Source organism: Alligator sinensis, unplaced genomic scaffold (genome assembly GCF_000455745.1).
Source record: "Alligator sinensis unplaced genomic scaffold, ASM45574v1 scaffold54_1, whole genome shotgun sequence".
In the NCBI taxonomy this organism is placed as follows: Eukaryota; Metazoa; Chordata; order Crocodylia; family Alligatoridae; genus Alligator; species Alligator sinensis.
In genome coordinates, this window is record NW_005841962.1 from 637,740 (window position 1) to 650,253 (window position 12,514).

Sequence of the window (12,514 nt, forward strand, 5' to 3'; positions counted from 1 at the left end):
TCACTTCTCCCTACACAGTGTCCCAGCTTTAAACTTCCTTGCTCAACACCTTCCCAAATAGGAAGGTCCTATAGCACTAACATTGTATTTGTCTCTACTGTGGGTACCTCTGTACTTCTTAGGTTTGGTCAGAACTAGAAGTAAAAGCACAGGAAAAAAATACTCCATGTACCTCCAGACCTGAGACAACCAAGATATTTTAGAAATCTTGTGAAAAAATAAAACAAATATTTTCACAAGCTTTCCAATAAATTTCAGAAGCAAAACAAATTTGGATAAACCACCAAACTGCACCCCAAACCTTTTCCCATCACTGTTCTGTGCAATTCTGGGCTGAAAGTAGTCAATAGTGAACCTTCCATGAAATTACTCTGATAATCTAATAAATATACAGTATTAAAATTTCTACTAACATATTCCATTAAGTCACTAGGACTGCATAATAGGCAAATAAACTTGAAATCTGGCCATACACTCAAGTCTCTGATTAACTATGAATTAATATTATAAACAAATATAATGGTGTTACTGTGCTGGCCACTATCTTGGCTGACAGAGTGGGGAATGAATAAGTGACCTTTAGTGCTAAAAGCATGTGCTGCTGTAGTTTGAACTAAATAGCCAAGTTCCTTAGTAGGGGATTTAACAGTCTCAAAACTCCTCTTTGCAGCAGGCATAAAGAAGGACCTGTTACACATTCATTAGTGAGCTATTATTTCCAGCCATTATAGATAATATCCACCTACCTGTCTTCCTTCCATTGCTCCTCGCATTTCCTTGAACGTTGAACTAAATTCTCCAATGAAGTCATGCTTCCCATTGGAATCCCAGTCCCAAACTATGCACTGGTGAGAGAAAGGGGGAAAGAACAGAGGAAAATATTTCTTTAGGAAAAGAAGTTTGTACGAAAAAAAGTTCACAGAAGAAATCCCAATATCTATTTGGTCAAATATTATATCCTGAAACAAATAAAAGCATATTCTTGTCAAAATCAGAATGAAACAACAAATGAAATCTCAAAAAAACTTTCCAGAACAGACATGTGAATAATATTATTAGCTAATGGAAGTAAAGTTGTGATCTTAGTGAAAGATTCAGTTGAACAACTTACATAGTTGGGTATAAAAACACCTAGGGTATAATTGCATATCAGTATTTACATGGTGTTCTGAGTTATATAACCCTTTAAAATGCTTTGCAAGGATGAACAAACTAATCTTCATGACACCCAGATGAGCTTGATAAACATTTTATAGTCCTTATTTGCATTTAGTGAATGAGAAACAAAAGTTACAGCGAACATTGTCCTGGCCAGCACAATGGCTGAAAGAGACCTTGGGGTTATGGTTGACCACAGGATGAACATGAGCCACCAGTGTGATGCTGTAGGCAACAGAGCTAATAGCAGACTGGGATGCATTAACCAACGTGTCATGAACAGGGCTAAGGAAGTGATACTTCCTCTCTACTTGGCGTTGGTGAGACTCCAGCTGGAGTATTGTGTCCAGTTCTGGGTGCTGCACTTCAAAAAAAAAGACATGGAGAATCTTGAAAGGGTCCAGAGAAGGGCCACAAGAAAGATTAAGGGCCTGAAGGACAAACCTTATGAGGAAAGACTAAGGGATCTGGGACTGTTCAGCCTGGGGAAGAGGAGAGTGAGAGGGGACTTGGTGTCTATAAATATTTAAGGGGTGAATATCGGGAGCTGGGAGAAAAACTGTTCACTAGGGCACCACAGGGGAGGACATGGAGCAATGGCCATAAACTGTTAGAGGATGGTTTCAGGTTAGATGCAAGGAAAAACTTCTTTACGGTAAGGGTGACCAGAATCTGGAATAGACTTCCCAAGGAGGTGGTGCAGTCCCCAACCTTGGAAGTCTTCAAGAGGAGACTAGATAGACACCTTGCTGGTATCATTTGATCTCAGCAGTATTCCTGCCCAGAACAGGGGGGCTGGACTCAGTGATCTTTCAAGGTCGCTTCCAGTGCTTAATTTCTATGATTTCTGTGATTCTATAATGGTCACAAAGTTGTATGACTCAATGTTAGATGGTCATGTTGAGAACTTGATGGCTGCTTTCCCAAACTGGTAATCATCTGCTGTTTATACTGACTTCATCTGGAACTATTGGCACTTGGGACTTCTAAAAAAATCAGACCTAAGCTATCTCAGGTGGAACCCACAAAAACCAAGAAGCCCAAAATCAGAGATGCCATTAGAAAATATTACACCTTGGGGCTTGTCCTTGACTAGAAGGTGCTGGGATTAGAACGCTACAATTCCTCACTGTAAACATTAAAGCATAATGCCAAATAATGTATAAATAACTTTAAATGAGTAGCCTGCTATATTTAAGGTTGTAGAACTATATTCATTTCATCCTTCTGCTTTCAATACCCCAGAGTATCATTTGTAAATACTAGATTTTAGGTAACTTGAGAAGTCTTCCTCTTGAATTTTAGAGGATTTAATATTTATTGATTTTGATTAATAAAGACCAATTGCTTAAAATAACAACTGACCAAGTAGGCGTTACCTATGAAAGCTTATGCCTCTCTGAACTTTAAAGCCCAGAACCTCAAGTGCCTCTGTTTGTTCTTTCTGGCTATCACCTCTGAACTTGAACAGGGCCAATATTAGTCTCTCAAGGAAAACACAGTATGTCTATCTCCCAACTGGAAAAGAACTGGGAAGTTATTGCAGATTACGGATAGCTAGGTACTCCTTGCAAGAGCTCTAATGAAAAAGGTCATCACTAGAGTGAAACAATTGCACTAACTTCAATTTCCAAATAGCCTTCAAACACAGACCCATTTAGAACACATGGCATGAACTGAAGCTGGAAGTGATAAACATGAATGACTCAGCAGAATTCTGCACGTGAAATATTGTAATTGGTGTGTAAACTGGACAACTGAACCAATCAGGCTTTCTAATTCAGCAAACTCCCTTGGTAGGGGAGGCATGATTGCTGAGTGCCAAATTACTGAAATAAAAGAATTGACTGGCTTTCATTTTTTTCCTTAAAAGCTCTCCAACTCTGTCACAGTGAGAGCAAAATGACGCACAGAAGGCAGCAGCTTGTAATGGAAAAAACAAAAACAAACCGATAGCAGCTTTACCAAGTCCCCATATAATGCTCTTATGTTGCAGATGTGAAGTCTGCAATAATAAATTGTATTTGATTAACATTGTTTAATCAAGATGTACAGTTAATAAATGGCAAACTGCTTAGCCTCCTGCTACTGAACATGTGCCTACTTCTAGTAAACCAGCTTCAAATGTAGATTTCAAGTGTTATTTTTAATTCCATGTCAGTCAGCTTCTTTTATCCCTGTAGCCTCTCAATATTTATTGTTGTGGAAGCTGCATGGGGAAGTTTTCACTACATTCATAGAAGTGATGAATTCTACTAAAATCAATGATTAAGCCGTTGCTCATTTTAACACTTGTATTCCTTTTTACGGGCATGTTTGTTGTAGCTTGTACCTTCCAGATTGTTTCCTATTTGGAGTTCCTCATAAGTAATTAGTAGGTTAAGTGTCTTTGACCCACAAAAAAAAGATGTGCAGTTGCTACACAGGAATGATTGTGGGGAATGCTGCAATCATGTACTTGTACTGTTGCAATGTCAATGGGAATGGTTGATTGATTAGACAACCTCTGATTCTTGAGTGTTTTGTCATTTTTTCACCATAGAAACAATATTTTTTGACCTTTCTATGAAAGTATCCCAAAGGGACAGAAAATCCTGAACTCAAACAAGCAAAAAGATTTTTCTCCCAATATGGCATTGAGTTCCTTGATGACAGGTCTGACAGATGAAAGAAAAACATTCCTGCATGTGCAACCAATACAGAATGGAGTTGGGTTTTTTGTTTTAAGAGCAGGAAAGTTAGTTAAAGTGTTTCCATCACTCATAGTAGAGATGAATGCTTTATAATAAAATCTTCATTAAAAACTGGTATGTATTCTTAATTGCAATGCACAACTAGTAAGAAATGAAAAAATTCTTTGCAATAAAAGTGAAATTTTAAAATTATTTCTATTTGACGAATTTGAGATAGACCTTGTGTGATATTTCCTCTTCAATTATATTAATAAATGAAGCTTACATTTTTTTTACTGAAATTCTTTTCTAAATTATCATTTGCCAAGGACAAAGTTTTCAGAAGGAAATTGCTGTTTTCATTAAAAAAGAGATTTTTCTATAATGATGGCAAAATATTTTAATGAAAGCTTTTAAAAAAATTAGTAATAGAAGTATTGGTAAAAAGGTCACAGATAAATTGAAGAAAAATGAAAATATTGTTTAAAAATCCAACTTTTTAAAAAACAGGTTTTGAATGAATGTCATTTATCAATTAAAAAATGATTCTCAAATTAAAAACTTCAAGCAGCTCCTGTTTGCAGTTTGTCAAATTAAGCTCAGATTCATCTTCAGGGATGAATATCAGAACAGACCCAATGTAACCACTGACTCCAAGCATAAGCTGGTTAGATGCTTTTAAACAGCAGCAACAACACTCAAGAAACAATCAAGAGCAATTTTGCTCTTCTCCCACAGAGCAAAATTAAATGGCTGGTGTGATGGACCATCAATGCACAATTAGGTTGAACCCCAATAACTGTTCAGGACCTTTATGTTGATTGATTAGTAACTGGAAGTGTTTTTAGAGATTTATTTTTCAGCAGAAAAGGAAAACCTAGGCACTGGGTTTCATCGATTTCATAGACATTAGGGTTGGAAGGGACCTCACAAGATCATTGGGTCCAGCCTCCTGCCCAAAGAGGTCACAAAAATCTTCGATGGAAATGTTTTGGTTCTTTGGTGGAAATTCTTGGTTTATATTAAAAGAGACTCAAAACATTTTTCCTACCAAAATATGGCCAATTGCATCATATTGCTAAGGACAATGTATTTAAAGAATATAACCAACTTTGTTTAATGTAAAGATGCATCAGTCTCCAAATCTTATATTTACTGTATACTGTTCTGCTTTGGGCTTTTAAATTCATGTATATATTTTATAGCAGCTCTGTTCAATGTGTAATTATGTTGTCTGTGGGATAAAATTTATGGGATACATTCACCCATTTGCTTCATCTGAGTTGCAACACACTGGCAAAGCAAACCATGACCAGTTTATCATTGGTTTGAATCCTCAAAGTGGCCCAAAGTGGCTGGAGCATATTAGTGAATCTGACCTCTCATTCATGTATTACATGCCAAAAGAAACATGTAAATATAGTACTGTTTAGGCTGCAAAGTCAAGTATTTGGAAACTTGGAAGCATTTGATTTGAGACTGCCAAGACAGCTTTAATTCTGCTATCACTACCTTCCCAGTACCTTTTCTGTATAGTGAAAGAGGTAGGGGTCATGTGAAAGAATAATGATTATTAAAGACTATCATAATATCCACAAACAAGGGAACCTAATACAAATTTACAGAAATAAAATAATGTGAAATTCTACCAAATCTGAATGGAAGAGATTTACATCTATTTTTCAAAGTGTATAAACCTAGATAATAGAAAAGTCCAAGGAATTAGACCCAGTAAGTCATGTTATTTTATGACATTACTGTAACATAGCAAATTTGTTGTATACTGAATAGTTAAAAGTTTTTTTATTAAACGCACAGCTATGAAACATTTCAGAGTCCAACTTGACTGGAAAGCAGATTATCTGCTTTCCCTCTTCCGACATAGATCAGCTAGTAAGCACCCAAAGCCAACGAGAATGAATGCACTTAAAATTTGAAGAAATATGCAAAAGTGCCAAATCCACTCTTGCCTCATGGCTGAAGCCTCAGCTGCCATTACAGCAGGATCTCCAGAACCCACCAAAATTCTGGCTAAACACAAGTGGGTAGCAGAGCGGAGGCAATCTTTGGAAAATAATGAAGTACCCGACCCATAAGAAACTTCCCACCTCCCCCTGGATTTAATTCATTGTAAAATTTGGTCAGTACTGACCCACATCAGAATATCTGGAGACAGATGCATTTAGCAGATAAAGATCCCTTCTTTATCTGTGGGGTATCAGAAATAGTCCAGGGCATGGTTGTGATCATGAATCAGTGACTACAGACAAAGTCATGTGCCACTACTGGGTGTGATCATCTGCCAGCAGTATTTTTGACATTTACCAGGCCACTAAAGAAGATGCTCAAGAGCACACCAACCTTTACATTGTCATATAAGTTGCTAATGACCTGCTATATATATTTTAAAAAGCTCCTGAACCATAGTGCTTAACTAGTGGCAAATTCTGCTGAATGGTTGTGTAGTATCAATCAATTTTAGTTAACAGAAAGTAAAAGGATTCAGTGCAATAGTGCCGGGCCAACTTTTTTTTCTGCATTCAAATGAAGGGAGACAGGTTCATGGAAGTCTGAATGAGGACAGGCTGCCCCCCATAATAAAACATTTTGTACTCACCTTTGCACATGCTGCTAAAGTTAAGAGGACAGTAGGCTGCAACTACTATCAGAAATCCAATTATGACCAAACAGTTTGAACTCTCTCCCCCCACCTGTCTTTTCTATTCTAATTTCTCTCTCCTTATGCTGGTCACCTTTAAAACTTCCTCTGCTAGCCTAGAGGATTATTTAAAAAAACTGTCCGTATAGATGTCATGAGATGCCACATGAATTCGTCAACATTATCTGGAGAATCCAGATGCAGGTGAAGACTATAGGTCAGTGGTTGGCAATTATTTTCTGGTGGTGGGTTGGAATGACACAGCTCAGGCACATGCTGCCACCATTGCTTCTCCCCATTGCTCAGCCCAGTGCAGCACAGCTCTGCATTACTGCAGGAGGCTCCACAGGCCAGATCCCGCTCATGGGCTGTGGGCTGCCAACTTCTCTGCATAGTAACATATCATCTCCTCCTCCATCCATTTTTTTAAATATACACAATTTTAAGGTGAGTATTGTTTTCAAATCAGCAGAGATTTCCTGAAGTAATACTTCAACTTAGTGAAAATCTGAATGTATTCCAGGGAAATGGATGACTTGGGTTACCCTACAGCAGGGTACTCAAGCTTTAAGTCTATCAAAGGTCCAGTTAAAATCAATGGAACTGCTCACATTCTTAGTATTAGGTAGATATTTACAGTGCCATAGCAAAAGGGGGTGGGAGACGAGTGGGGTGACTGCCCCAGGTGCCAAAGCAAAGGGACACTAACAGGCACTGCCCAGCCGGGGTGGGGCACGGGACAGAACTGCGAGCGGCTCATTTGAGGGGGTGCAGGAACAGGGGAAAGGGGCTCCTGTCATTGTGTGCACTCCTGGGCAGGAATGGGGGGGGGTGCCCCCAGATCTGTGCTTGGGGTGAGGGTGGGCTGCCACAACAGGCTTTGACCCAGGTGCCAAACTTTGTTTCTATGGCACTGGATATTTAACTGCTTTGCTGGAGTAGGGCTTCAAAAAATGGGTAACAGAACTGTTTCTTTCAGTTGTGGGTTCCAAGTTCTACTATAGACTAGTGAGTAAAATGTTTCATGAAATAATTGGTAGAAACTGCTAATTACTCATTTCTTTGCATGCATTTTATTTCTAACAAGATTTAATTTTGCATCAATCAGATTTCTTTCTGTAAACCATAAAATTAGATTTGCATATAGCACCTATTTTCTTACATTGTCCCACCAGTCCTGGGTTAATTCAGCACAAGCCTGTAAGTACAGTTGGATGAAGTCTTTTCAGTAAATATTAATTTTTGCCAAAAAGTGTAATTTAAGCCATAGATTCACAAAATTGCTAGTGAAGGCACAATAATTGCTTTCTATCTAATTGCCCTGTGATTAGGACATTCATCTGAGGTGTAGATGACCAAAGTTCAAATCCACTCTCTGGTAGTTTCAAAGTAGGAATTTTACCCAAGGCCTCTTATCTCACAAATAAGTGCTGTAACCTCCAGGTTATAGTTTTGAAGGGGTGAGCATTGAGTCTCCTTAAATCCCTCCTGCCAGAGGTCTTCCACTCTATGTAAATACTTAAATATTTCTTGAGCAAGTGTGTGAGACAAACAAGGAGAAAGACTGGCTATTTAGAAAACCTGGACATATACAAGTCCATGGGGCTGGATGTGATGCACCTGAGGGTGCTGAGGGAGTTGGCTAATGTGACTGCAGAGCCGCTGGCCATCATCTTTGAAAACTCATGGCAATAGGGAAAGGTCTCAGACAATTGGAAAAGGGTCAATATAGTGCCCATACTTAAGAAGGGGACAAAGAAGGAGCCAGGGAACTACAGACCTCACCTCACCTCAGTCCCTGGAAAAGTCATAGAGCAGATCCTTAAAGAATCCATTTCTAAGCACTTAGAGGTGATTAGGATGAGTCAGCATGGATTCACCAAGGGCAAGTCATTCCCGACCAACCTGATTGCCTTCTATGAGGAGATGACTGGCTCTGCGGATGTGGAGAAAACAGTGGATGGTATATCTTGAGTTTAGCAAGGTTTTTGATATGGTCTCCCACAACATTCTCGCAGGCAAGCTAAGGAAGTACATGTTGGATGAATGGACTGTAAGGTAGATAGAAAACTGGCTGGATCATTGGGCTCAGAAGGTAGCGGTCAATGGCCTGATTTCTAGTTGGCAGCTGGTATCAAGTGGAGTGGCCTAGGGCTTGGTTCTGGGGCTGATTTTGTTCAGTATCTTCATCAATGCCTTGGAAGATGGCATTGAGTGCACCCTTAGAAAGTATGTAGATGACGCAAAACTGGGGGGGAGTAGCAGACATGCTGGAGGATAGGGTTAGGATTCAGAGATACATTGACAAATTGGAAGTTGGACTAAAAAAGTCTCATGAGGTTCAGTAAGGAGAAGTACAAAGTCCTCCACTTAGGACAGAACAATCCCATGCACCGACAGGCTGAGGACTGACTGGCTGGGCAGCAGCTCTGCAGAAAAGGACCTGGGGGTTACAGTGGACAATAAGCAGTGTGCCCTTGTTGTCAAGAAGGCTAACGGCATATTGGGCTGCATTGGTAGGTGTGTTGCCAGCCCTTCAAGGGAAGTGATTATTCCCTTCTACTCAGCACCGGTGAGGCCACATCTGGAGTACTGTGTTCAGTTTTGGGCCCCCTACTACAGAAAGGATGCAGACAAATTGGAGAGAGTCCAGTAGATGGCAACAAAAATGGCGAGTTGGCTGGGGCACATGACTTCTGAGGAGAGGCTGAGGGAACTGGGCTTATTTAGTTTAGCGAAGAGAAGATTGAGAAGGGACTCAGCTACATTGCGGGGGGGGGGTCAAAAGAAGATGGAGCTAGGCTGTTCTCAGTGGTGACAGACAGAACAAGGAACAATGGTTTCAAGTTGCAGCAAGGGAAGTTTAGGTTAGATATTAGGAAAAACGTTCTCACTAGGTGGGTACTAAAGCACTGGAACAGGTTCCCCAGAGAGGTGGTGGAATCTCCATCCTTGGAGGTTTTTAAGATCCAAGGCTGGACAAAGCCTTGGCTGAGATGCTTTCGTTAGGGATGATCCTACTTTAAGCAGGGGGTTGTACTAGATGACCTCCTGAGGTCCCTTCCATACCTAATTTTCTATGATTCTATTGCTCTATAGCTTGGTGAGAAAAACAATCATCTGGGATGTGGGAGAGCAGGATTCAGTCCCTGATGCTGTGAATATCTGTTTATTGATGCAAGCTGGAACACAATCAATAGAAGAGAGACTGGGAACACTCCTTATACTTAAAAATACCATATGATCTCATGGATAGGGAACTTTATTGTTGTAAAAAACACCCACCCATGAGTCATGAAAACAAGCAACGAAGGTTCATTTAATTTTACCATAACCCTTATAAACTGTCTGAAACACTTTCCAGAGGTTACATGCCACAAGACCAAAACTGAACCTTATAAAAGAATTGTATTTGCAGTCAGTTGCTGGCCACACTTTAGAAACTTTAAAATACTACTACTTTAAAACAATTCATTTTAGTTCCTCTCATTCAGTCGCACACACTAACTGAAAATGAGGAAATGCGAAGTAGAGGCTGACTTATCTGAATTTCTCTACTTGTGCTGACATTCTACAGATGATTTGTTAAAGTTTTCCTGTGATATACCTGCAACATCAGAGCTTCAGTGTCTAGCTAGATAGTAGAAAGTCTTGTGGGGCCTCAAACCTGGCAAGCATGTAAAGATTTACTTATCTTTAAGCATGATGATAATTTGGGATGTAAATACACTGACCATATGGAACATGAGAACAGAAGGCAAAAAATTCTTGGCCCCTTCTGGCTGCTACTGCCAGAAATCCTGTAGACCTGAACAGCTGAGGTACTCCTGTGGCACAGGGGATCCTCAAGCAGGTAAAGTTGGGCCTGTCAGTAACACAGCTGACAATCTAGTCCATAAGTGCACAAGGAAGGAGTTACAGGTGGTATAGTTCATACAATACTTCTTTTTTCTCTCTGCAGTCTGAGATGTGGCAAGGTCACCAGCAACCTCACAAGAGTTGCTGGGAACTGTGGCTTGAAGTTCTTCAAGAGAAGGGCTATTTTTCTTTCAGGATCCTAGGTAAATTTGATGAATAAGTGTTCTGATCATGGATTTCAGATCTGGATGGAAATCATATCAGAGATTGTTTCCTTAAAATTCAGTAGAGTGAAGCATGAGGTGGGAGTCAGGAATTAGAAGGGGACATGCATTTTTAGAATTGAATACAAAGTGCAGCACAAACCATTTTAATTGATTCTGATCATTCAATTATAAAATAACTATATCTCCATTACAGGCTTTAGTTCAGATGGCTCTTGATATCTTTGATAAGTAAGCAATTTAGCCATACAAAGGCATATTGCCCCAGTTTTCTAACGCAAAGCAGACAGATATTAAAGACTGTCCTGTCAGGATATATGCTGTTGTTGCTGCTAGAAAGTAAGCCAAGGAAGGGAAGGGAAGGGAAGGGAAGGATCGATCGATCTGTCTATCTCTTCCCTTCCTTGGTTTACTTTCTAGTAGCAACAACAACATTAAAAAAGAGAGGTTTTAGAAGTCAAAACTGAGCATAAAAACATTGCCGGAAGTGTTGGCTGGATCATCAAAGTGTTTTCTCTGGAGCAGTCTCTCTCTCATCAGGGTTACTACTATTCTGTAATCAGCCCCAGCCAAGACATGATGACAAATTTGCTAACTTGTATTTGTGGAAAGTCTCCTACTCTACCGTAATACAGTACACTTCCCTTACTCCCTTTTGCAACCTTTATCCATCCTTTGTCTTTCCCTTTGTTCTGACAAGAAATGTGCAATATGCTAAATTTTAAGGACTTGAACTTTGCTTTTCAAGTTCACACAGTTTCTGCAATTATTCAGGGCTAAATTCTGATCTACACTAGTTAAATCTGGAATCACTACACAGATATGGATGGAACAGTTCTAGATTACATTTGTGTAATCAACAGAAATTTGAATAGAATTTTGTCTATAGTGTTTTGCATTAAGTTTGCCTGAGTGATGTTTCCAGTGAAGTAAGACATGCTTTAGTGTTCTTCTATATGTTTTTTGGATGATTTCCAAAATTTTGGGTCAGCTTTTGGTGGTGGTGAGTGGTAGTCAAATGGTTGAAGTCACCTGATGTTGCTTCTGGAATGCTGCCTGACTGAACTTTCCACCTCACTAAGATGACACTCCAGAAGACATTAACACTAATTTTCTCAGAAGAGTATGCCCTGGACAGATATAACATTTTAAGCACTTCAAATGCTGCTCTACTTTGAAACACTTCAAAAATAGAGATAGACATACAATCCTGTACTGTGTCCCTACTCCCCACCAGCATGCTTCAAAATTGCCTCGAGGGTATGCAATGCATGTTCTTTAGCCAGGAGATGTGATGGGGGTTGCTTGGTCCTGAACTTCCCTATCCCCTGCCATGGGGCAGGGTGGGGGACAGGAGATAGACAAAGTGCTTTTCTGTGCGCTCAGCCTCTGGTTTCCCAAGAGAGAAGTGCAAGAAATGTGCAAGAAGAATGATTTCTTGCACAAGTCTAGAGAATGCCAAGGGTGACTCAACAACCCTGTCAAAACTATAGACTTTAGGCCTCACCATTACTTCTGGGAGATTGGAAGCAGACAGGCATACACAGATTCCAGCCTGGAGACAGTCAAGCACACAGGAAAGTGCTCAGTGGCTCGCTGATTCTTGGCCTCATGTGGGCTAAGTGCAGTACTTTTTCTGGGCTGCATTGGTCTGTTCCCAAGGCCAAGATCACTTTGAATGGGCATTCTGTACTAAAGGGTGGAGACCTGTCCAATGCATTACAGAGAGGATCCCCTACAAGAGTCTACTATAGCCTCTCAATGGGAGGATCTTGGCTACATACCTATTTTATGGAGATGGGGGATTTCCACCTAGCTTGCCTCTTTGGCCTATGGGCTAAGGGCAAGCAAGACTTGGGAGCATCTGAACTCCAAGACCTCCTGGCGTGGGGCCTACACATAGGATAGCTGCCATGGATTTCAGAGTATCTGGAGGTCCAGGG

At 40.1% G+C, this 12,514-nt stretch overlaps 1 protein-coding gene across 4 annotated transcripts in view; it reads right to left on the reverse strand.

Annotated features, from left to right (window-relative positions):
• Positions 1-12,514, reverse strand: part of CPNE4 (copine 4) — a 350,544-nt gene that overhangs the window by 86,349 nt on the left and 251,681 nt on the right. For all 4 annotated transcript variants that reach the window (XM_006020621.3, XM_006020620.3, XM_006020622.3 and 1 more), the window contains exon 8: positions 747-845. In XM_006020621.3, the coding sequence (XP_006020683.1) occupies positions 747-845 (99 nt within the window). The remainder of the gene's footprint in view (positions 1-746; positions 846-12,514) is intronic.